Here is a 25,505-nt window from a genome sequence, read left to right as displayed (position 1 = left end):
TTACACACTGTGGCAGTTTTAACATACGTCTCAGGAATTGGTTCTGTACTATCACCAAGGGAGTCAGGTTTACAGAAGCTCCCCATTGTCGCGATCACTTTAGCTTTAAATACCTTTAAAGCAGATGGAACATGAAGAGCTCCTTCAGAAAAGAAAAAGCGCAAAAGCGCAAACGAAAGAGCTTTGGCCTTATTTAGGATGTACGCGATATGTGCTTTCCAGCCCATTTTGTATTGGAAGTAGACACCCAAATATTGGAATTTATAGACCTGTTCAATAGGTTTCCCGTCTAATTCCCACTTGTATATTTTCAGACATCTTGAAAAAAATTAAAACCTTGGATTTCGAAAGCAGCAGTTGGGCAACACTTTTATTAGGACAAGGGGGTCCAGTTGCACATCGCCTCCCCCCCCAACCTACAAACACACACACACACACACACACACACACACACGTATTTGCACATTACCTTAAAAGGGCCCAAGAACAGTGTTTTGCATGAAATGCGCATGTGCTCATGTACATGTGTAGGTGCAAATTTAGAAATAATTGCTGCCCTTTAGCAGGAATGTGTCTTGCTTGTAGTGGGAAAAACTATGACAGATGGGCTGCCTGCTGCACTGAGTGAAGAAGCTCCTTCCCACAGCAACAATGTCACTTGGCTCAGGGCTGGTGTGCAGCAACTCTCCAATATTTTTAATTACTATGAATTATGATTTCACTGAATTGTATTCATTGTTTTGATGTATTTGTTACTGTTGTTTACTTTATTCATACTGTATTTGATATTATAGTGTTTACATTCCCACCTCCTAATGCTGTTGTGAATATGTGGAGCCCTGTGGAACGCACTCCCATCAGATGTCAAGGAAATAAACAACTACCTGACTGTTAGAAAACATTTGAAGGCACCCCTGTTTAGGGAAGTTTTTAATGTTTGATGTCTTATCATGTTTTTAATAGTCTATTGTGAGCCACCAAGAGTTGCTGGGGAAACCCAGCCAGATGAACGGGGTACAAATAATAAATTAATGATGATGATGAGCCGCTTTGAGCTCAACATTTGTTGTTGGAAAAGCAGAATGCAAATCAAGAATGGGAGCAGGTGTCTAAGATGCAGGAATGGGTGGTGGGTAATTTCGAGCGCCACCCTGTCAAAAAAACTGTGCTTTCCTTCCTTCTGGTTATCTTTAAACCAGACCAGAGGGCCTGTCCTCCTCTGACAGACCTTCAGACAGAGGTCCATCCTCTGTAAAGCAAGGCCCATGGCTAGCTTGATTAGGACCAACCAAAATGTCACTGAACAATGAGCACCGGATATGTCTTCATCCAGTACATAACTAATACTATGGAATTCACTTCCAGAAGAGGTGGCGGTAGCTCCCACCCTAGATTTGATAGACAGATTCATGGAGGATACAGCTATTATTTATTTAGAATACAGCATTTATATTCTGCTCCATAGCCCCAGGAGGCTCTCACTGCAGTTTACAAAAGATTTGCACACGACAATTAAATTTGAGGGTAGTATCAGGAGCAGATACTCCACCCACACGGCATAATAATTCAGTATATGTGAAATATCAACTCCAATAGATCAATGCAAATGAGACATCTGTTATGTAATAGAAGGCAAAAGAACAACAACAAAAAAACCCCAAGATGAGAAAATTTCCAAACCTGGCACAGTAACCCCTCATTTTATACATTTGACCTGCACAATTTCAGCCAAACATGGTTAAAGGTGAGCTTGTTGAAACAGCAACAAGTCAATTGGGCAACTCTAGTCTGAGGCAAGGCAGAAAGTTTAAAAGCATTTTTTGCGCCAGATCTATTTGGGGTTACCAGGTGTGCAAAGAGCTTTTTAAAAAATCACAAATCATGATTGTTGGTGAAGGTACATGATCCTTGGAACCAAACCCATGCAGAAAACAAGGGATTACTGTAAGTATCATTATAGGGTAGCACTGGTTCCAGACCCACAAAGACCCACACAGTGAGTCCAGACCCACACAGCTTCAGTTACATATGAAAACACATTATGATTAGTACAACTGACAGCATCCCTATAGGACTGGACTACCCAGGAAGAGTTGCCAGGTTATGGAGAAAGCAACAACTAGTTCATTGAATCTGGTTGCAAACTGGAGTCAAACTGAATTATGAGGCAGAAATCCATTTTGAAAGGACCAAGTCCATTTCCCTCTTGGGAGGGTCATGTCAAGAGCAGGGGAAAGTAATCTTTATTTAACACAAATTTTGAGGTCAGTTTGCTAACATTTGTGGAAGAAGCTTCTGCATTGAGGAGCCTTATAACTCCCAAACATGACTTTAATAAGAGACATTTCAGGAGACCAGCCAATAAGCACTTCTTATAAATTATGAATTCATTTAATGGCTGGAATGGCTACATCCTGCTGGTAAGCAATCACAAAATGAAAACTACACAGCATTGGTGTAATGTGGTACAAAGTAGTCCTGCCCTGAAACCACAGAGTGAAGGTGAGTAATAAATAAACAGCAACAACAATGTAACCTATTGGGTCTCGTCTGCTGGCTAAATCGCAAGGCAATAATTCATTTATGTTCATTAGTATGAGACTGTGTCCTCCTTGCCTGTTAGGTTTCCATCAACAGAGTTTTCAACGGTGCCGTCTGTCAATTTTATATCGTCCTTGTTGCTGCGGATAATGAGGACTCTGCACTGGAAAATGAGGTCCCGCATGTCCTTGCCACTGTTGCTGGTAAGATGAATAGTGTAGCCCCTGGCTGGGCCTAACAGGGTAATCCAATCCTTGCTGAGTGATGCCAGCTGTAGGGAGGTACTGAGGATGGTAAACAGACTGACCACTGTCATAACAGTTGATGAGGTTTCTGTGACTGGTATGATAGGGTTTTCTGAAAGAGAAAGCACCAAATTTCAGAGCAGAGCCAAGTGGTATTGAAGAGCCTGCACTGCAACACTCCAGCCCATGCTGTAATCGGAGCCTTCTAAGTCTGCTTCTTAGAACATACGCTATTGAGAGAGTATGTTTCACCATCTGAGCTGGGTGCAGTACACCTGGGGAGAGAGACTGGAGCAACACTAAAGCAGACAAGCTTTCAGCTGTAATTCTGAGTCTGGTACCGGCAGTTGCTTTACCAACCAATGCTGAGCTGAAAGAAAAGCCAGTTTGCTAGTCTTAAAGGTGTCACAAGACTGTTGCTTTTGCTTGAAAAGATGGCCACCCTCTGGAACCAGCTGCTAGGAGGAGCTCCTCATTGTCGTGATCAATTTCAGATGTCTTTACCCCAGAACAAAACCATTCCTCCGCACTGTCTGTGAACTGCCTCAGGGAAAACTATACCTGCGTAAATAAAGTACTGCAGCTTGCAGGAAAGGAGCCAATTCATTACTCACTGCCTACTTTATTTAGGCAAAAAGCATCTATTGTTAGTGCAGCAGATCAGTTTTCATATCTTGCAGTACTTTGCATTTCTTTTAACTAGCAGAGCAGATATAAAATCGTGTTCAGTTGATACACTACCATTAACAATTGAAAAGTAGACCAGACAGCAATTTAGGCAAGGTTAAGTGTATTCTGGGCACTCCAAAATTCTACAACACAAGGACAAAATCCAGCATTTCATGTAGATACATTTTCCAGGAAATCCATCTTTTAGAAACAGCTTATACAAATTAAGCTGACATATTCCAATTTTATTTGCATGCTTTATTCTGAGGACAGAAATGTAATTTTTTGTCCTGCAGAACATGAACTGCCCTTGACTAGACACAATATGTGTTCAGAAGTTCCCTTGAACCCCTACTTTCTTACCTCTGTGGGTTTTGCCCACCCCTTCCTCTCCTTGGTGGGAAGTGCCTGTAAAAGAATGAGAAAGACTGCAAGAACGGTTTGGCTCAAGTGCCTAAACCAAAGTCCCTAAGCCTAAGAGCAAAGTTTCTTTTTGCATTCCTGCAAGGCAACCCTGGCTTTGACCCATATTACTTAGGAGCTGAAGAGATGACTGCTCATCAAGGGTAGCCTTTGAACCATGTAAATGGCAGGATTCAATCATTTCCCTCAACAGTAGCAGGATGTCCCTATTCTATTTCCATTTTCCCTTGACCATAATGGATGTCTAGAAAGCAAAAAAGGAGACCTTGGTGTTTCCAGTGGGAACTGTTGCAAATGTTGCTGACTGTATGTAATTGCTTGAAATCCAGGATTTCCAACAGGGCCATGGTACCCTTTCATCCAACCACGTCCTGAAGCAGCCATATGATGATTCCTTTAAAAAAGTGTTTTTTAATGTTAGTGGTAAGTAAAGTATTGTTTTCATAGGGGTATATTCTTATTATTTATTAAATGTCTATACCGCCCTTTATACCAAGGATCACAGGGCTATTTGCAATATAAAAACACAAAAATATGTATCATAGTCACAAACAAAAACAATATACTCAAACACACAGTTTAAAAGGCCATAGTTTGTTTAAGTAGCCAAAGAAAAGAGATGTTTTTGCCTGGTGCTTAAATATATGTGACGAAGGTGTCAGGTGAGACACCACAGAAAGGGTCCCAAGAGGAAGGGACTCAGATGATGATTGCAGGGTCTGGGTCTGTTCAAATGGGGAGAGGCAGTCATTGTGGTCCTGTTTATTTATAGGTTGCTAAACCACAAGGCCTAGGGCTTGCCAATCAGAAGGTCGGCGGTTTGAATCCCCGCAACGGGGTGAGCGCCATTGTTCGGTCCCAGCTCCTGCCCACCTAGCAGTTTGAAAGCACGTCAAAAGTGCAAGTAGATAAACAGGTAAACACGGTGTTTCCGTGTGCTGTTCTGGTTCGCCAGAAGCGGCTTAGTTATGCTGGCCACATGACCCAGAAGCTGTACGCTGGCTCCCTCAGCCTATAGAGCAAGATGAGCGCCGCAACCCCAGAGTCGTTCGCAACTGGACCTAACAGTCAGGGGTACCTTTACCTTTAATTTCACAGAAAATATATTGAAGCAGTTTACAACAAAAATACATAAAACCACAGTGAAGAAACATATTGGCAAGCTGACGTCTCATTTGGCTTCCTCTTACAATGGAGTCAGTTCATATGGGGAGGGAAGAACCCTTGGAATAGCCATTAAGGTATTTCCATTGGAAATCGTGAGACTACAAGTGGGACCTACAACACATGTAGAAGTTTGGAGTGCTTATGTTCTTCTAGCCAGCAATAACATGCCTTCATTCAGGATATTCCATTCCACTTCTATTCCTCGCTCAGCATTCTGCCACTGAGGATGCTCAGCGTCAATTTGACTATTTTAAGCACTGGCACTTAAGAGAATAACTTTACTAGCACACATTTGTGGTGTAAAGTTCTGAAAAAGGGATCTCTAAAACAGTTATGGGGAAACATGAAATGCTTTCCAACAGGTTTCCAACTGCCCCTTTAGGGGACACAGGTGGCACTGTGGTCTAAACCAGTGTTCCCCAACCTTGGGCCTCCAGCTGTTTTTGGCCTATAACTCCCATCATCCCTGACCACTGGCCTTGCTAGCTAGGGATGATGGGAGCTGTAGTCCAAAAACAGCTGGAGGCCCAAGGTTGGGAAACACTGGTCTAAACCACCCAAGTCTCTTGGGCTTGCTGATTGTAAGGTTGGCAATTTGAATCTGCACGACGGGGTGAGCTCCTGTAGCTTTGTCCCAGCTCCTGCCAACCCAGCAGTTCGAAAGCATGCTAGTGCGGGAAGGTAAATGTTGTTTCCATGCGCTCTGGCACATGTCACGGTGTCCTGTTTCGCCAGAAGTGGTTTAGTCATGTTCGCCACATGACCCAGAAAAGCTGTCTGTGGAAAAACGCCAGCTCCCTCGGTCTGAAAGTGCAGATGAGCACTGTACCCCACTGTTGAATCTGACTTAACCTTCCAGGGGTCCTTTACCTTTACCTTTTTGCCCTGTTTCCTTTATTCAGAAATCTAAAATCCTGCCTTTCATCGTAAGACCGCAGAGTGGATTACAGTACCTAAAAATAGCTAATGCCAAAGACAGTAAAACATCAACAATCCTCAGTGTAGAAGGCCTTCAGATGACATTCCTGATATGGCCTTCTGGTTTTGGGAAGGTTTTTAAGGGGTGTGTCCTCCTTTCCTCTGCCCATCACAAATGTGCCCCTTTCGACTTCCTCTGCAGCACACTGCGTCTGTTCTCTTGAAAACTCCTCTGTTACAATAACTGCCCTGTGTCTGTGGCACAAGACAAGAGGAATTGTTGATTTGCAAGGGGATCCAAACTCAGGGCCTGTAGGGCTTTTGATTTGAGGGTCCTACAATCCCAGTAGCTTCCTGAACAAGTACTCTGATGGAAAAATTAGTGGCAGATGCTACAACAGAACCTTTTTCTGCAACTAGTTCCTACTTCTTCCAAGCAAAAGCATTATTTAAATAAAGCAAGAGGAACAGAAAAATGACTTGCCTTCTGCCAGATCCTCCCCTAAGGGCATCAATGTAGTTCTTCCTTTCTATTGAGTGCCCCCTGCAACTGTTAAACACTAAGAGAGAAAACAAGGTTACAAGTGCAGTTCTATGCACATTTACTTTGAAGTAAGCCCCATCACACACAGGATTTGGTGGCAACAGTTATTTCTATAAAAAGACCCCATTCCTCCCATCAAGTCACTTTAAGCAGAAGCAGAACCACATCAGGCTATTACTTGCCAATATTCAAATACTTAAAGAGTGTTCCCACATGCACAAAGGCTGTGGCTTTCAAAGCGGATTCCAGGGAGTCCAGTGATTCCCCAATGAAACAATCAATAGTACAGTGGTACCTCGGGTTGCATACGCTTCAGGTTAACCCAGAAATAACGCTTCAGGTTAAGAACTTTGCTTCAGGATAAAAACAGAAATTGTGCTCTGGCGGCGCGGCGGCAGCGGGAGGCCCCATTAGCTAAAGTGGTGCTTCAGGTCAAGAACAGTTTCAGGTTAAGAACGGACCTCCGGAAAGAATTAAGTATGTAACCAGAGGTACCACTGTAGTTGCAATGGAGTGTTGGGTCTGTGTTCTAGGTGCATTCTAGATTTGCTCAGGGCAATGGTACTCCCAATAGACCTAGCCAGCACTCTTATGTACCCAGGAAAATGTCCCTGAATCCTCAGCCAAGGGTTGAGGTTCTGTGAGAAATGCACACCAGTTCCTTGGTAGATGACTGGATTCGGAAATGGTTCCCTGAAAGCAGGACGCCTGAGAACTACTTTATTCTTGCAATTAATCCAACAATCAGATATCCCTATACTACAGATTGGAAAATGCAGGTGGGCAGATGCACTGAGAGAAATGTGGCTTGCCTAAGGCCACTTTAAAAGTTTATGGCTGAAATGAAACCTGACTTTCCAGCTCACTTATGGCATCAGCTCTCAATCCATTTTTAATGGCACAATGCTCAAGTTCCAGGTGAAACAAGCAAAAAACAAAACAAAACAGGTCATATGAGAAGGGACCTATAGAAAACTTGGGAAGAGTGTATCAGTCCCTACCAGCGTATCTGTTTAACTCAATGCAATATAAATTCTACATGTGCCCTTCTAGAAAAGTTTCAGTGTTAAGAGGAGAGCTGTGGTTTAACACAGACTTATGTTGAACCGGTTTCCATCCTGAAGTTAATGAGGCAGCTTTGGGGTGTGGTGGGGGAAACAATCAAATGCCCCAACTCAACAAAAAAGGATGCAATACTTACATTCTATTGCCATGTTTGGATCCATCCCTTCAACATCAATTAGGTACCTTAAGAGAACAGCAAGATTTTTAGCTATAGAAAAATGAGCATTCATAAGAACATAAGTCAATGATAGAAAGTTTGGAGGCAACAGGTTGTATGTAATTTCTTTAAAAACAAACCTGTACTGTACCTCAGATTACTGCCCTGCACTTTTGGACCAACAGATAATAGAAGGGGGAAAGGCCCAGAATTGCCTATATGAGGCACCACCTACATACCCAAGAGTTGTATTATTCATCACTTCAGACTACATATCTGGGTTTTTTGTAAGATCTACACCAACTATGTTGGTTTGATCACCCAAACAGCATGGTATTAGAGCATGCTAAGATTTAAAACTTGTCTTGATTATCCATGGATGCTAGATTTATAGAATTCAAACTTATTTCATCAGATTTATACCTGTTGTTCCTCTTGAAAGGAAGCTCAGGATAGCTAACAACATTCAAAATACTGCACATAATGGAACAGTTAAAACATCACTCAAAACAGAATTAAAAGAAAGCAGTGTTTTAGGAACCTACACCATGCTGTCTGCTGTGTTCTATTTTAAAGTGCTGTAAAAGCCATGAGTTGTAGTCAATTATCTTTTACTAGAGTACACCCACTGAAATGAATAGACCTAAGTTAGCCATGGCCATTAATTTCAGGGAACCAGGCAGAGGGCCTTCTTGGTAGTGGCACCTGCCCTATGGAACACCCTCCTATCAGATGTCAATGCAATAAGCAACTACGTATCTTACTTTTAAAAGACATCTGAAGGCAGCCCTGTTTAGGGAAGTTTTTAAGGTTTAATGCTGTACAGTATTGTGTTTTTAATATCCGGTTGGGAGCCACCCAGAGTGGCTAGGGAGGCCTAGCCAGATGGGTGGGGTATAAATTATTGTTGTTGTTGTCGTCATCATCATCATCATCATCATCATCTCTAAGTAAGAGTTAGTTTAATCCCCTCTCATAATTATTCTGAAGGAGTGTATTAATAAAGCTTTGAATGAAGGGCATTCAGAATCTATGTTTTGGGGTCAGCTGGGAAGTCTCCATGGCCTCCTGGGCGGCTTAAAAAAAACTTAAAATTGAGACAAACCCTGTTGGATAACAGTGACAGCCTGGCTAAATCCACAAAACCATACTAAGAAATAAAACTTCACCTCACCCTTAGAAGTATAATTATGTAGGACAGTTTCTCCAACCTTTTCAAACTCAGAACATACCTTTAATTCCAAGTTGCAACTTAGGGCCCATATTTTATATTTACCAAGTTTGCCTATGGCCATCTCGCCTTTCTATCTCTTCTTAAACCTATTAAAACTACATGGAAATAATTGGACTGCTGACATGACCCATCTTTGGTCAAGCTATGATCCAGCTTCAGGTCACAACCCACCAGTTTAACCGACTAATGCATGGAAAACAGCCATTTTATATAAATACTAGTGGTTTAAGCCCGTTAAAAAAACGGGCGCTAGAACATATGTGGAGGGGGCTGGCGCCCCACCCCCACCCCCCTGCCAAAGCCTGCTTTAGCGGGAGGTGGGGGGTGGAGGAGAGGCAAGCAGGGCTTTCTCCACATTAGCGGAGAAGCCCTGCTTGCCCGCCCCCCGCCCGCCTGCCAAAGCCTGCTTTAGCGGGTGGGGGGGTGGAGGAGAGGCAAGCAGGGCTTTCTCCTGCTTGCCTGCCCCGCCCCCCGCCCGCCTGCCAAAGCCTGCTTTAGCGGGTGGTCGGGGGGTGGAGGAGAGGCAAGCAGGGCTTTCTCCACATTAGCGGAGAAGCCCTGCTTGCCCGCCCCGCCCGCCTGCCAAAGCCTGCTTTAGCGGGAGGTGGGGGGGTGGGGGAGAGGCAACAGCGACATGCAGGCCAACGGGGAGGAGGGGGTCAGCAGCAACAGGCTCTCCTTGTAGCGGCGGGAGCAGCAGCGTGACCTCCCTCTTCGGCTTCCCCTCGTCCTCTGCAGCCGGCGTTCCATTTCAACCGCCCGCTTGAACTGCCGACGCTGCTCGTGGCCCGATGTCTCTCTGCTCCAATCCCTGTGTCCCTGGGGCACATGCTCAGTTGCGCAAACCCAGAGACACACGGACTGGACGCAGAGACACTTGCATTTTATATATATAGATGTAAACAAATGAACACTTCCACCCAGGAGGATTTATTGAATTTACACTGAAGCAAGAACCTTTGTGGCAGATACTCAATTTTTTGTTGTTGTTCAGTCGTTCAGTCGTGTCCGACTCTTCATGACCCCATGGACCAGAGCACGCCAGGCACGCCAAACTCATGTTAGTAGCTTCGAGAACACTGTCCAACCATCTCAATTATACATTTTTAAATAACGTGTTCCAACTATCAAACTAGACTGCTGACCTGGATTTGTTTCAAGAGCAACTTACCTGCAAACAAGGTAACCAGTTCGATTCAAACCATGTGTGCAGTGAACTCCAATAAGCTTGTCTAGAGAAATTGGAAGCACAAACTGGTTTAACAAAGGCTCAGTTGCAGAGGCAACTTTATTCTTCATCAAGTTGCTTGTCAGGTACTGTCTGACATTTGCCACAATTGTTTGGAGATAATGATATTTATGGTCAAGTGTTAGATAAAGCATTAATCTCTGCAGTGCACAAACACAGTTATACATAGCAACTCTGAAAAAGCAAATTCATGTAAAGTTTTGCCATGCATCAGAAGCTAGAATGAGTACCCTAGTGCTTCCATTCATAAAGAGCAGGAACTTAGTTTCCAGATTGGCTGCCAAGGGTAGACTGGCATGTTTCAAGAAGAGAACAGTTCCTCTTCTCTCCCCTCCTTCCTCCCTTCCCCAAAATCCACCTTTAAAATGCAAGCCGGTGGGGACAGGAACCTTCCTGCTTCCACCATGTACATTTCCACCATGGCATGGTTCAGCCAGCCAACCAGCTAAAGCAACTCTCCAACTAAAATAAAAAAGAAATGCCACACAATCACTAATGGCTACCTTAATAACTGCTCTGCTGTCTTAGATAAATCCAATTTCAACCCATCAGATCATGCTCACCGTTATGTTGATTCTCCATCAGGAACTTTTTAACAGCGCTTTTAAATTCAAACACTGTCTCATTATTTGGTACTTCATGGCCAAAAGTTACAATTTTACAGTACTGCGTTGTGCCTAGGAGCTCCTGCAAGAACATATGAAACACAAATAGTTGCAACGAACACCAAACAAGACAACCACACAGGACTATTTCCGGGTTTAAATGCAGAGATGTTTAAAAAAAATTGCAGCACACATCTCCATACTTTCAGAACTCACTTTCTTCCTAGGCAGCTCAGAATGGAATCCCATCACCCACCAAGTCTGACTGAATACTCAAGCCAGCAAACCGGTTAGAAATTCTCCCTGGGTCACAAAAGGAATTGCACCCTTTTAATACTCCTTCTGTAGCCCTGCCCACTACCCTAAAACAGGGCTGAGGAATCTTTTTGGCCCAGTAGGTCAGGTCTTTATCACTCCCTCCCTCATGGGCCAACTTTGACAGGTGGGTGATTAACCCAGATGTTGAAGTTAACCCACAGGGGTGAGGTGAGATTGTGACCAACCAGAGCTGAACTTGATTCTCCTTTCTGCAGGATGTTGTGTATGACATCAGGTGTGGGATAGGTGGGTGTGGTTTTAGGCAAACAGTGCAGTAAACCAAATTTAGTCCATGGGCTGCAAGTTTGCCACACGTGCCCTAAAGCCAACCACCATCTTCTGTAGGCCAGTTTCTGGATCATGCAGTGTTCTTGCTGGTCTGGAGACCATGATGCAAATCCACATGATACTCCTATAGCCTTATAGGTCAGCTGTTCACATGACTGTATCATGACCGTATCATACAAATATAACCAAAACCAACTTACTTTTTATAGCTTCCTAGAAAACAGCTATGCTATGATTGATTATAAACCCCACCCCTCTTTTCAGGCAGAAAACTCAGCCTGTTGTGATGGTGTTTACAGAGGAATGAAAATCAGAGGAATACTTCCATCCCTCTTGACCCCCAGAGTGTCATATCTACTTAACATCTGAGCCCCTAAATACACACAACATTTTAAAAACAACACATGGCACTGCTTATAGCTACTGCATGCTGAAAAGGAACTTTAATCCATTTCTTCAAAGTTTAATTTCAGTTCTTAGCAGAACAAATTTTCAACAAACAAGATTCCAGTGCTAACAACTAATTCCACATTGAGAAAGCTACCAAAGACAGTATCTACCCCTTTCACATAAGTTTGGGAAACCGAACTTACCTCTGGCTCATAATAGCGGGTGGTATATGTTAAGTCAATGACCAAGCCAAGTTCTTCTTTCTGTTCTGCAACCTGATTAATAAGGTCTAATGGAGAAAACCGTTCATTTGGAGCAAGTTTCCAATCAAAAGTCTGAAAAGAAAGTAGAGTATTCAACCAACAGTTATAGGTTGCTGTTAAACTCTTAAGGGTAGTGTCTAACAAAGTAGCACAAGGATTTCAGTTTGCACAATGAAATTTCCATTGCACAGGCAGAAATCCTTGCACAAATGGAACTACTTCACTGGGTGCTGCATCTAGATCTCCTGACAAGCATCCAAAGGAGAGTGCAACTGTATTTGGACAGTCTTGTATTGCTTAAGTTTACCACATATAGTATTAAAGCTATTTCAGCAGTCTAAGACACTCAAAATCTTACACTGGACTAAAATTACCAGAAATAATGATATTCATAATATCTTGTGACCTGGTTTTGTGTGTGTTGTGTTTTTTTTATATATAGTTTGAGGCCAGTTGTAAGAACTGGGATGTTTATCCTTGCAGATGGGAACTGGCAAGACTGCATAAGCTAATTTAGACTATTATGAATAGAACCTTAGATACAATTACCCTATACACCAGTGGTTCCCAAAGTAGCCAGTTGTGCACCTGGGGTTGCAGTTATTACGTAAGGTGGAGCTAAGAGGCAAGGGGGAAGCAAGGGAGCAAAGGAGGTGTAAATTACCATCAAAACAGGCTTGCCATATTTCGAACAGTGAAAATCCGGACAGAAAAGTTGTTGAGTTCTTTCGGCAAAGTTTTTTTTTGGGGGGGGGGGAGGCGCAAAGTCGTTGGAGCTATTTTTATGGATGAATAGCAAAAACAGCACTGCCGACATGGGCTGCCATACATCTGGATTTTCCCGGACATTTTTATTGATTTCCGCCTGAACACTGCTGCCGACTGCACTATTCCAGATATGTCTGGGGAAATCTGGACATATGCCAAGCCTATAGCAAACTATCACTGGATAGTTTTAATTGATTTTGAATAAATGTGCAATTAATTGACACTGTCTTGAAATTTATTGTGTTCCTATTTTCCTTGCTGGGTCGTGCAAACCTCTGTCCTGAATATTGCTTTTTATAGGCTAGGGGGCACTGTGGATGTTTATTGAACTAAGGGAATAGTGGCCCAAAAATATTTGGGAACCACTGCTATACACTAAACTTTGCTCAGATGAAAACATGAACTCTGGAATTTGGACTAAAGCACAATGCAAACAGATCAAGAGCAACCTTAAATTTACATAACACATAAAACCACCCCCAAAAAACTGCATGCCATACCTACCTTCTTAAGTGGAACTTTAAAAGCAATAAAGCGTGTTCCAGGTATTCTCTTTCCAAGAGGTATGTAATGAGTCCATCTAGAAGAGTGAAATGAAATGAAATTTACTGCTTCTGCATAAATATGATGGGGACAGCAGTGAGGGAGACACAATTCAACAGGAGAACAGCTCTGTTCAGCACAGGAATTTGCCTTTTTTTGTAACATTAAAACACCATTCACACCAACAGCATCTAAACGGCAGCTATACATGCAAAAGCTATTCCACTGTAAGACAACCATAAAATACAGCCTAGGATGGGAGGAGGGATAATGCAGGCTTGACCCTCAAAAAGTGGGGTCAATGGAACCCCTGTGCAAAATAAGGATTGCTTGTATGCAGGTCCTGGGCTGCCCTGATGACAAGGCTCACTGGTGTGGTCCAGAGCAAAACACAGCATGCTATGTGTTTTTGTGTTTTTATGCTGTCAACCACCCTGTGATCTTCAGATGATGGGCAGCATATAAATTTAATTAATAATAAAAGTAACAACAACATACCCCTATGAAAGCAATCCTTTTCCTAATTACTAACATAAAGAAAACTTTTTTAAAGGAATCATGTGGCTGCTTTGGGGTGTGATTGGATGAAATGGCATTATGGCACTGTTTAAAATCTTGGATTTCAAGTACAGTGGTACCTCCATTTAAGAACAGTCCTGTTTACGAATGATTCGGTTTATGAACTCTGCAAAACCGGAAGTAGTGTCCCGGTTTGCGAACTTTACCTCGGTCTAAGAAGGGAATCTTAACGGTGCAAGGGCACCAGCAGCGGGAGGCCTCATTAGGGAAAGCGCGCCTAGGTTTAAGAACGGTTTCGGTTTAAGAACAGACTTCCGGAATGGATTAAGTTTGTAAACCGAGGTACCACCGTACCTGCATACAATCAACATTTGCAAAATTCCCTTTGGAAACACCAAGTTCTTGTTTTTTTTTTTTTTTTAGGCGCCCAGTATGGTCAAGTGACAGTGGAACTTTATGGGCAGGATAAGGGCACCCTGCTGCTGTTGGGAGAAATGTTTGAATCCTGCCATATATATGGTTCAAAGGCCGTACGTGATGAGGAAAACATTCCTCTTATCCTAGGCCTTTGGCTAATTAAACAATCTATGGCCTTTTATATTTTGTGTGTTGGGGGGGGGTAGTTATTGGTTTTGTTTCGTGTTGTGTTCCTTGTTCTGTTACGTGCTATTGTATTGTAAACCACCCTGTCATAATCGGATGAAGAGCGGTATATAACATACATACATGCAAGCTCCCATGAGCCTCCCACCCGAGGGGCTGACCATGAAGGAGGGAGAGGTTCACGCACCAGCTCCAACGCCTCACTATAAGGGGGCGCGGGAGGACCTGCCCGGGGACTCCCCGTCCACCCCCGGGCGAGGCAGGTACCGCTCACCTGTCCGGGACTCCGTTCTTACTCTTCTTCCCCATGGCTCTGAGGCCCCCAAAGGTTTCGGTCTCCACGCCAAGCCGCCCGCGACCGAGCCGGGAAGCTGCGGTTGCTCCTACAGCACTTCCGGTTCCCACGCCCGCCACGCAAATCAACGAGCCCCGGCGCTCGAATGACGTCATCCCCGCGGGCCGTCGAGAAGGGTGTCCCCTGCTCTACGCCCGCCTCCAGCAGCGGCCCCTGCAGGCCAGTTAGGAGAACTGCGCCTTTACCTCTCCGCCGGGAGTCGCAAGGTGTGAATGGTGTTCGTGCGCAGGACGGAGACGAAACGTCGCTTTCCCCCTCACTGGTGTTATTTGGCTTCGAGAATAATATTCCTCTCGAACTCGGTTCATCTGGGAAGGGGGTCCCGAGTCAGGCCGACAAAAAAAGCAGGGGGAGGAGGACTAAAGCAGCGAGCCCGCTTTCTCAGGTGGTGTTTCTCTGATGCGTTTGGAAACCATGAGGAAGAATGGTCGAGGGAGTTGGCATGTTTAGCCTGCAAAAGAGAAGAATGAGGGGAGAAATTGTAGCAATCTTCAAATATCTAAAGGACTGCTGTCACATGGCAGAGGGGAACATGCTTGCTTCCTCCTGCTCTGGAGGCTGGACTTTCCACACCTATCAGCTGATCACCCATTCCCACCACCCTTCTGAGCAATACCCCTCCCCACTCCCTCACTATATTTAAGGATCTGGTGACTTCTGTTTCAGTGTATCTGAAGAAGTGTGCATGCACACGAAAGCTCATACCAGGAACAAACTCAGTTGGTCTCTAAGGTGCTACTAGAAAGAATTTTCGATTTTGTTTTGAAACAATGGCTTCAAGTTACAAGAGAGGCGATTCCGACTAAACATCAGGAAGAACTTCCTTACGGTAAGCGCTGTTTGACAGTAGAAAGGACCTCCTCGGAGGACTGCAGTGGACTTGCCTTCATGGGAGGTTTTTAAGAAGAGGCTGGAAGGATGGCCATGATCCTGCCATGCATGATTCCTGCATTGCAGGGGGTTGGGACCCTCGCTCAGGGTTCCTTCCACCTCTACCATCCTATGATTCATGCCTTTTGCTTGTCTTCAGGGATCTCCTGAACAAAACCAGCAGCAACAGTTGCAACACTGGCGCCCCTGCAAATCTTAGTCCCCCTCTTCAGCAGCGGGGCTAAGAGGCCGCCCAAGCTATGCGCGTTCGAGGTGCCTGGAAGGAATCGTCCTCCCTTCCCTGCCTCCCGACCAAACGGAGGCTTCCCTTCACTCAGCGCGGGATCCACTGGCCGGGTTTTCCTTCTCGCCCAGCCGCGGCCCTCCCCTCCCAAAGACTCCCGGGCGGCTCCGGAGAGGGGAGAGCGCCGCGCATGCGCAAATGGGCCAGAGGCCTGAGGCCTGCCCTGGCTGGATTCTGGCGAGAGGTTCCGGGGCTCCGGGCAGGCGTTGAGCCCCCTTGCGTTATTTCTCTGGTCGGAGGTGGGTGAGGAATAGCTGCTCCTTCTCTGGGTCCAGAAAGAGGTTCTGATATCAAGCGCTCCTTTCTGACGGAAGCTCCAGATTTGGCGGCGGGGGGGGGGGACAAGACTCTCTGGGCGCTTTGTACATTCTCAGGGGCTCTTTCTGCTGGTGCGCTTCTCGGCTGTTTCTGAGCGGCTTCAGTGGCCTTGGTCAGAGGTTGGAGAGAGCGGCGGGGTAATCCTATAATTTTTAGCTACAACCCTCTGAGGTAGGTTAGGCTGAAAGCAAATTACTGGTCCCATATCATCCATTGAACTTCGAGAATAATCAGAGATTTTAACCTGGGTCTCCCCAGCCTTAGCTGATACTTTAACCCAGTGGTTCTTAACCTGGTCTGGGCACAGGCCCCTTGGAGAATCTGGTGAAAGCCACGGACTCCCTTCCCAGAAATATGCACATAAACAGATACACACAAAACTCTGCATGTGGGGTTTTTAATTTGTATCAATTTTATGGTGTATCATTTTGTGTTGATTTTTGTGCCTGGTCATGGAGATAATGACTTGATTGGAGTAAGTGAGCAAAATGGGGGCATTGGTTCTGTATGCACATTCTTGTTTTCATTTGATAGCTAAACATGTGCTTAACATGGGTAAGAAGCAGATTATTTCACATTGTTTACTTGTTCTTTATCCTTCCCTAGCAGCAAGAATGTGGAGCCGTAAGAGTTTATTGTGCCAGTGCTAGTGGCAGAGACATACGACCTAGACATGTCTTACCGAGGCACTGAGCGAGACTTCCAAACCTCGGCACGGAGGATGGGGACCTCTCTGCTTTTTCAGCTATCAGTCCATGAGAGAGAACTAGACCTGGTCTTCCTGGACCACAGCTATGCCAAGCCATGGAGCGCCCACCCTGATGCCAGCAATGCCCGTCCCACCCGTCTGCTGTTCGTCACTCCCAAGAGACACCAAGATAGCAACGCCATGTGAGTTTCACTTGTTTTACTCTTACGTGAGAGTTACATTAGGGATATTTTGTGTGCAGGTATCTGTAATTGCATTATTTGCCCCCCTTCTGAGGATTTGCATGTGCTTCTTTCAAACTAAGCTGAAAGGTTGAACAGTGGCACCAACACTTATGCTGGACCAGGAGATGGGGCATAGCTCAGGAACTTCCTGCAGCTAATCAGAAGCCATGATTTGGTTTTCAAATGTTTTGGAAGTCGAATGGACTTCTGGAACGGATTCTGTTCAACTTCCAAGGTACGACTGTAGTAGAATGCCAGCTTTTGCTTGCTGAAGGGCCCAGGCACAGGGCTGGCCCATCCGTGAGGTAGACTGAAGCAGCTGCCTTGGGTAGCAGAAGTGTGGAGAAGTGGCTGTGGCAGCTTCTGAGTTCTAGCGAGATTTTGCTGGAAGCCATAGCTGCATAACACTGCTAAGCAAAGCTTTGGTAGAGATGGCGGGGGGGGGGGGGCGCATAGCATGCACAGGGCAGCACCTAACTATTTTGCCTCAGGTGAAATGGGAAAGGCCACCCCTGGTAAGAAATAACCGACATCAAGCATCATCTCTAGGGAGTGCTGGGGAAGACTCCCCATCTGAAATCCTGGAGATCCACTGTCAACCAATGTAGACAAAGCTGAGCTAGCAGGACTATTGTTCTGATTCAGCTTCCCATTTACCCCAGCTTACCCATTTATCCAAAGCTCCCTTTTGCTCAATGTGGCCATTTGTATTGCAGGTATGTATAGCTTTTATGGGGTGGGAAATGGAGGCTGATTGCTCTGTTCCATGACATGTCCTTGTCTGCTTACAGTGAGGCAGATGTTCCCATTGATGTGGAAACAGTGACACCCACACCCGTGCCACTCTACGACAACCAGAAAGCCCGCACTGTGATGAATGAGTGTGAGCGCCATGTGATATTTGCCCGCACAGACACTGATACGCCACCTCCACCTGATGACTGGGAGGAGCATATGAACAGGTAATAAATTGGGGAGTGGACAGAAGATTGTTTTATGCACTGGTGGTGCCTGTTCTTTGGTGGTGCCATTTCTTTTTTTTGCTTTTTTCGCCTGGAGATAATTTGGGACCAGGCAGCGTTCAGGGTTCTGCAAATCGGCTTTAATTCCAAAATACTTGGGTAGTGAATGCAGATCATTGTTGCAAGGTGTGTGTAGACATTTTGGGTTAGCAGTGGGCCTTGGGGGAGTGCATGTGTGTTTGCTAAACGTTTTTGTGGTTAACTCACATCTGCTTCATACAGGATGATTTCCTGCCTGGATATCACATCAGTGAATGAAAACTGTGGCTTATTTAGATTGCGGTTCAGTCCTGGCTTGATCTTGCCAACTGTAGTTATAGACATGCCACAGGAAACACTGGTTAGTTTTAAGAGCACAGGCTTCTGATCTCCATTTTTGGCAGGTGAAAGAGGAGAGGGTGCAGGGGAGTGGTCAAGTCCAGGGCTCACAATTGCCCATTCTTGTAGCATCAAACCATGGTTTCCTCTTCCATCTGATCTAGGCCACAATTAGGAATCAGTACTTTTTGGGTGCTTCCAGCTGTAGCTGAGGTGAGGAACCTCAGGCTCTGGGGACTGAAGGTGGCCCTCCAAGCTTCTCTAGCTAGCCCTTGGGACTCCCCCAGGCCACACCCTCACCGGCCTACTGCATAACCTCCTTGGTGGCTTTTGCCTGGCTGAAATGTCTTTTTGAACTCTCATAATGTGTTTTGACTGCCTGAATTGAAAATAGAGAGCTGTGTTCAAATGTATCTAGAAACTGTCCTTTTCTACAAAAGTAACATTTATGTGAATTGCTCCACCTACTTTTGCTTGTGGTTCCGCCCATGATTTGCATGTGAATATTCTACCCTCAGGCTGACCTGGAAGGTGAACTGCTAACTTGATTTTTTTCCTTTGCAGATCTGGCTGGACAATAGCCCAAAATAAGCTGTTCAATAAAATCCTCAAAGCTTTACAGTCTGACAGGCTGGCCCGGTTAGCCAATGAAGGGGTAAGAATAGCATTGCTCTTGCTGTGCCTGCTTCTGAGCTTCTAATCCCTCTGACAGGTTGCCTGTTTTATTAAATGTGTGGTGCCCTTTGTACTTCTGTGTTTTGTCCCATGAAATCGGGAAGGTCTCATCTCTACTTTGACATCTGAGACATTGTAACTCTAGGCTTTGTCACTGCTGCTTTGTTCTGCGGTCAGCACACTTTGTTATGCAACCTCACTTTGGGTCCTTCTCCTCTGTTTTCCATCAGGCTTGCAACGAACCGGTGCTCAGGAGGATAGCAGTGGACAAATGTGCCCGGCGTGTCCGTCAGGCTTTGGCAAGCATCAGTTGGGATACCAAGCTGACCCAGTGGCTTCACTCGACGCTGGTGGAAACCCTTAGTTTGCCTATGCTGGCTGCTTACCTAGATGCCCTGCAGACTCTTAAAGGAAAGGTGAATGAACACGATGTGTTGGGGAGGGGGTTCCCCCCCCCAACACTTTTTAATCCTCCTTTCCATGCTTCTTATTTAGGCAAAGCATTCTACTTAAAAGAAGGTGCCACTTCTCTTTTCCTTATAAACCAGTGGTTCCCAAACTCCCCCTCCCAACCACTTGAAATTTTCTGAAGGTCTTGGTGGACCACTTTATCCTTTTTCTGTCTGTTGTGGCTATTGTAATGTGCTGTGTTAGATGTTGCGTGGTTTTGAAACTGTACTCTTATTGCTTTTGTTTCTTACATATTGTATTTTATTGTACAGTGTGACTGCATTGTGTATGCAATTAATTTACATAATTTCAACCTTGTGTGGTTGAAAGGCAGTAGGTTGAAATCCCACAAATTAATTGCACACAAAACCTGGCAGAAAAAGAAGCCTTGCTTACTGGACTCTAGGGTGCTTTCATGAGATGTCTTGGGACTGTCTGAGTTCCCACTTAAGCATTCCAGAGCCTGGTAAGCAAAGTATGGTTCTTTGCTTGGAAGGTAAGCATGGTTCCATGGGGGAAGTTTCAAGAGTATGGTTTGAGTATGCACATTTTTGCATGTACACCTCATCTGTGAAACGTAACCCCCATGAAAGTCATGATCATACTATACCACAATTTGAATTCCATATAATTCTAATTATAAATCAATGCTGACCTTTCAGGTTAATGCTACTTAAGTGCTAGGAAAAGAGCGAACACAAATCTCTCTCTCCTTTAAGATACTGTAGGTTTGAATTTCTCTGTGTGTTTGTTTGGGAGTAATACTCATGTATAAGCTAGTCATGTTTAAATCTCTCAGCTGTTATCCCTTATAAGGGAAGTGGAAGCTAGAGAGCCTTTTTGTTTCAGGAAGTCTCTAGTCATCGTCATCCCCTGCCCCAGTTTGGCAGCCCTTAACCATTGATGCACTAATAATAGTGAACTAGCTATAGAGTGTGAATGTATTCCTGTCACTATGAGGAATGAATGTCTGTGTTCTGGAGTTCCATCACATGCTTATCAATGTGTTTCAGATTCCCATCCTCATTGATCGGATGCTGTTGTCCTCGACTGCAAAGACAGGAGCAGCAGGAGCTGAGGCCCTCTCCCTCTTGCTGAAGCGACCATGGGATCCAGCCATAGGTGTCCTTTCACATAACAAACCAGTAAGTGTATTGTGGGCCATCAGGAAAAGGAGGGGGTCCTGGGTTTTATTTCTGTGCTGTAGCTGTTTTTCATTTTTATTTTAAGAGCAGGTTCACATGCAAACATGCCAGCTCCCGGAATGGAGCTATCAGCCACTTTTTTCCTCCCTGGTCCTTATTCTTGGCTACAGCTTGTGGTTAGTGAGGAGAGAGCTTTAGCCACAATACAAGATTCAGACAACACATTAAGCCAAACCTTGGCTTAGATAATGAGATGAGCTGAAAGGGGACTCTGTTGCAGTGGGCTTTTGCCAGGAGAAGGAAGAGAGCAGACACGTGGAAATGGAGGTGGCTGAGATCTAGCAGATAACAGAAATAAAAACTGAGGTTTAAAAAGGCCATTGCTTGTTCCCCTTTGAATCAGTCAGTTGGGGGAGGGCAGCAGAGATATTTAGCTGCTAAACTGGGAAAAGGCTGGTGGTTTTAAAATGCCAAAGGCAGTATAGAATGACTTCCCTTGGCTTTGGTTGTCAAGACTTAAACTATTGATCAGTAGAGCAACCGTGTTTGGAGACATGGTTGTTGAAGGGGCTGGAGCTTCTTGGAGAAGCAGCTTTTTTTTTTGCTTTTTTTTTTACTTCTTGGCTTTGTTTGTTTTCCTAAGAGCAAGTTGCCTGGTTCTCCCCTCATCCTGTTGGCATCTTCTGGACCCTCCAATTCAATGTTTCCCACTTCTCGGCGGCATCGGTTCTGGCAGTCACAACTCTCTTGCTTGGGAAAGGTTTGTGTCTCTTCACCACCCTGTTCTCATTCTCCTACAGCAGGCTATGTCCCCTCCCTCCCCACCCCCGCCTTCAGTGCAAATGCAGGGACCCCACAGACTCCTGTAGACTTTCATTCCCTTCTTGGATTGGATTTAGATGGAAAGCAAGTGTAGAATAACCATTTGCAGGAGAGGAAGATCAGGCACACATGAAAGTGGAAGTACTGGAAAATACCCTGGGCAGGTAACAGGTGAGTGGGGGACACTTCTGGGCTTCGTGTCAACAGTGTGATGCAGCAGCAAAAAATGCTAATGCAATTCTAGGCTCCAAAACTAGAACCATACTGAGGTGGAGTAAGACACTCCAGATATGTACAAACTCAACAGTTTGCGGAGTCCCATATCTTAGTGTTTCCCCCCTCCAATGAAATTCACAGGTGTAACTTTTGGTTGCAGTATAAATTGGACTGTGGTGGAATTGCTGTTTAATCTGCTTATCTTCGCTTGTCTTGCAGGTGATCCCTGTTGCTACCCATTTAATGAATAACGGCAGTGGGGTTGGAGTGTTGCAATGCCTGGAGCACATGATTGGTGCTGTGAGAGGCAAAGTTATGGAGGTGGGTACAGGAGTAGCTAAATCCAAGTAGTGTTGTTGAACTTCCCCCGAGCTTCTATAAATCCAAAACTTTTCACTTTGATATGCATGGCTTCCAGTTTGGAAATTACTTAGCTTTTGAATTTCCCGTCTTCCCTTTCTTTTCCAGATCCACAACCATTTCTCTCACAAACCAGTAATCCTCATTGGCTGGAACACAGGAGCTCTGGTGGCCTGTCATGTATGTCACTCTCTTGTCTATACCTCCAGTATTACTATACAGTACTAGTTTACTGCAGGAAAGCGCAGCAGTGTGGTACGTGCAGATTAAAAACCAGAAGGGAAACCAAGGCATAGGACCTGAAAGTATTCTGCTTCCCAGCTTTCCCCAACCAGATACCCTCCAGCTGCTTAGGACAACAACACGCACCAGCCCCAGGCAGCACAGCTTGGTTGTCCTAGCAGGGTCTGATGAGAATCTTCAAAGAATCAGAATTGTAGAGTTGGAAGGGTGCTGATGTCAAGTTCACTGGTTGGTAATTACCTGGGTCTCCTTACCCCTCCGCTTTTTGAAGATGGGGACAACAATTGCCTGCTTCCAATCTGCAGGGACATCACATGTTCTCCATGAATTCTCAAAGAAAGGCTCCGAAATTACAGCCACAAGCTCCTTTAGTACCCTTGGATGCAGCTCAAAACATCTGGAGAGCATCAGGTTTGGGAAAGCTGTGTTACACCGTGTTAGTCTAAGTAAGCTCCTCTAATGATGCAAGCTACACTTCCAGGGTTTCTTGGAAGAGGAATTAACTGTTAAACCACTCTGAGAATTGTAGTTCTGTGAGGAGAATAGGGGTCTCCTGACAACTCTCAGCATCCTTAACAAACCACAGTTCACAGGATTCTTTGGGGGCACGATAGTGCTTTACATGTATAGTGCAGATATAGGGGCCTTAAAGAGACTAAGTGTACTGTACTGACTGCATTTTGGAAAGAGTGAGCACATGCATTAGGAAGGAAAAGTCTGGTTTTACTCTTTGTTGTACTTGAAAAGCAAATACAGCTGTAACAGATTAGCCACAGAATCATCTTTCCTGACTACTGGATGTGGATTGCCAGTTGAGCTACATGGTCCTAGAGTAATAGAATTGTAGAGTTGGTTTGGACCAGGAGGGTCCTCTAGTCTAGTCCAACCCACTGTAATGCAGGAATCTCAACTAGTTCATACATGGCAGGTTGCCATCCAACCTCTGCTTAAAAACCTCCAGGGAAGGAGAGTCCACCACCTTCTGAGGGAGTCTGTTCCACTGTCAAACAGCTCTTGCTTGAAGTTCTTGAAGCCATTGGTTTGGGTCGTACCCAACCTCTATGTGGCAGCCCTTGAGATACTTGAAGATGGCTATCATATCTGCTCTCTGTTTTTTATTTACCAGGCTAAACATATCCTGTAGTAGTCATAGAAATGTGACCCCTTTGTTTCCATGTCTAGGTTTCAGTGATGGAGGACGTCAGTGCTGTGGTGTGTCTTGGGTTCCCTCTCTTAACTGTGGATGGGCCCAGAGGGGTAAGCATGATATTGCTAAATTTGAAACTGCCAGCTAATAAACTGGTTTTACAGCATGGCGTGAGGAGTGGGTTGCTTTTTGGCTACATTGCCAACAACATACCGGGAATGCTTTGCATGTTGGTTCCCTCCTTTAAAAATATGCAGCAGATAGGAAGGCTGCTCTTGCATTCTGCCCAGCAGCAGCAGCAGCAGCAGCAGCAAAGTGTACCCTCCTTACCACTTCTAAAACTAAGAGATGTGTTGTTTTGTGCAACAGGATGTTGATGACCCACTTCTGGACATGAAGACTCCAGTTCTTTTTGTGATTGGTCAGAACTCCCTTCAGTGCAATAGTGAAGCCATGGAAGATTTCCGGGAGAAGCTTCGAGCCGAGAACAGCCTAGTCGTGGTTGGAGGAGCTGATGATAATCTGAGGTGTGTTCAGCCAGGGCAAGATTATTGTTAGATCTTAGACCGTGAGGTTCTTTGTTTAAAAAAAGGACCTTGGTAGGGATATTGTATGTTGACCTGCAAAGCTAAAACTGCTTCCTGCTTAGAGGTTTTAAACCATTTTTGTAAACCGTTTTAAGGTTTGTTTTTTTACAATCAAGCAGTGTATAAATTTTATTAAATAAATAAGGAATACATCTGTGGAACTTGTCCCCCCCCCTCCAAGAAGTCAGTGATGGCCACCTACCTGGATAGCCTTAAAAGTGGATAGACAAATTAATGGAGAAGAGGGCTGTCGGTTGCTACTAGCTATGATAGCTATGCTCTGCCTCCATAGTTGGAGGCATCAATGCTTCTGAATACCCGTTCCTGGAAACTTAAAATGGGGAGAATGTGCTCCAATGCGGCTTAGTAATAATAATAATAATAATAATAATAACAATAAATACCTTTATTGTCATTGTACAACCTGTGTTTCCCTGTGGGTTTCCCTCAGGGATCTGGGTGGCCACTGTGAGAACAGGAGGCTGGACTAGGTGGGCCATTGCTCTGATCCAGCAGGTTCTTGATGTTCTTAGAGTGGGTCTGGGGAAACTTTTTCAGCCCATGGACCACACTCTTTTCTGGGCAATCTTTGGGGGCTGTATGCCAGTTGATGGACAGAGCCAGAGGCAAAAATGGGTAGAGCAAGGAATGTAAATCTTACCTTTGCACAGTAGCCTATACACACATACTGTACTCCTCTCTATCCTTCATCCAGGCCAGCAGAAGGCATTATCAGAGTCCAGAGGTGCAAACTCTCAAGAAAGGTGCAAAGTAGGACCAGTAAGGGCTGTGGCCTGGGGAAAAGAGTGTGGTGAAAAGCTTTGAGTGCCCCATTTCCTCTCCCCCAAAGCCGGAGGTCTCTCCACCCCTGCTGCAGAGAAACTCAAACAAATCTTGATTCAGGAGTGTCAACTTGAATAAAATGCTGGGGGTGGGGAGGTAAGCCCTGTTGCGCATAATCAGTCACATGAAGTGGTGCCTGCACACCACTTGAATGGCAATGCCCAGCAACTTTGGGTGGCCCAGCCCCCTCAAATATTTTATGGAGGGTCAAAGGGACCTCAGCCCCTAAGAGTTGGCATGTATGCCTTGATTTAAACTTTGAAATGACACCAATGCATACATGAAGCTGCCTTAACACTGAGTCTGACTGATAAGTCCCTCCATCTATCTGCCAGTGTCATTCAAGCACCCCTTAGCTGGAAATGCCAGAGACTGGACCTGGAACTTT

At 44.9% G+C, this 25,505-nt stretch overlaps 2 protein-coding genes across 7 annotated transcripts in view; one reads left to right on the top strand and one right to left on the bottom strand.

Moving 5' to 3' along the window:
- Nucleotides 1-2,377: 2,377 nt before the first annotated feature.
- DUSP11 (dual specificity phosphatase 11) lies at nt 2,378-14,974 on the bottom strand. The gene is made up of 10 exons (XM_033159085.1): nt 14,784-14,974; nt 13,349-13,424; nt 12,017-12,148; nt 10,776-10,899; nt 10,135-10,195; nt 7,709-7,755; nt 6,448-6,523; nt 4,144-4,272; nt 3,819-3,863; nt 2,378-2,898 (listed from the first exon to the last, which is right to left on the bottom strand). Exons 1-10 carry the CDS (start codon nt 14,957-14,959, stop codon nt 2,643-2,645), a joined length of 1,122 nt encoding a protein of 373 aa, XP_033014976.1. The 5' UTR covers nt 14,960-14,974; the 3' UTR covers nt 2,378-2,642.
- A 1,215-nt stretch (nt 14,975-16,189) lies between these two features.
- Nucleotides 16,190-25,505, top strand: part of KANSL3 (KAT8 regulatory NSL complex subunit 3) — a 31,520-nt gene continuing 22,204 nt past the window's right edge. For 3 of the 6 annotated variants that reach the window (XM_033159079.1, XM_033159075.1, XM_033159080.1), the window contains exons 1-11: nt 16,433-16,527; nt 16,963-17,247; nt 18,081-18,251; nt 19,194-19,284; nt 19,535-19,720; nt 20,768-20,899; nt 21,543-21,659; nt 22,157-22,258; nt 22,406-22,477; nt 23,723-23,797; nt 24,057-24,214. In XM_033159079.1, the coding sequence (XP_033014970.1) occupies nt 17,030-17,247; nt 18,081-18,251; nt 19,194-19,284; nt 19,535-19,720; nt 20,768-20,899; nt 21,543-21,659; nt 22,157-22,258; nt 22,406-22,477; nt 23,723-23,797; nt 24,057-24,214 (1,322 nt within the window). In that variant the 5' untranslated portion in view covers nt 16,433-16,527; nt 16,963-17,029. Of the gene's footprint in view, nt 16,278-16,432; nt 16,528-16,962; nt 17,248-18,080; nt 18,252-19,193; nt 19,285-19,534; nt 19,721-20,767; nt 20,900-21,542; nt 21,660-22,156; nt 22,259-22,405; nt 22,478-23,722; nt 23,798-24,056; nt 24,215-25,505 lie in introns of those variants that run through there. The other 3 variants (XM_033159076.1, XM_033159077.1, XM_033159078.1) reach the window with 3 other exon arrangements.

The sequence above is a fragment of the Lacerta agilis genome, chromosome 8, assembly GCF_009819535.1.
Source record: "Lacerta agilis isolate rLacAgi1 chromosome 8, rLacAgi1.pri, whole genome shotgun sequence".
Classification (NCBI taxonomy): domain Eukaryota; kingdom Metazoa; phylum Chordata; class Lepidosauria; order Squamata; family Lacertidae; genus Lacerta; species Lacerta agilis.
The sequence above is the reverse complement of the archived record's forward strand: the minus strand, read 5'-3'. Positions and strand labels throughout refer to the sequence as shown.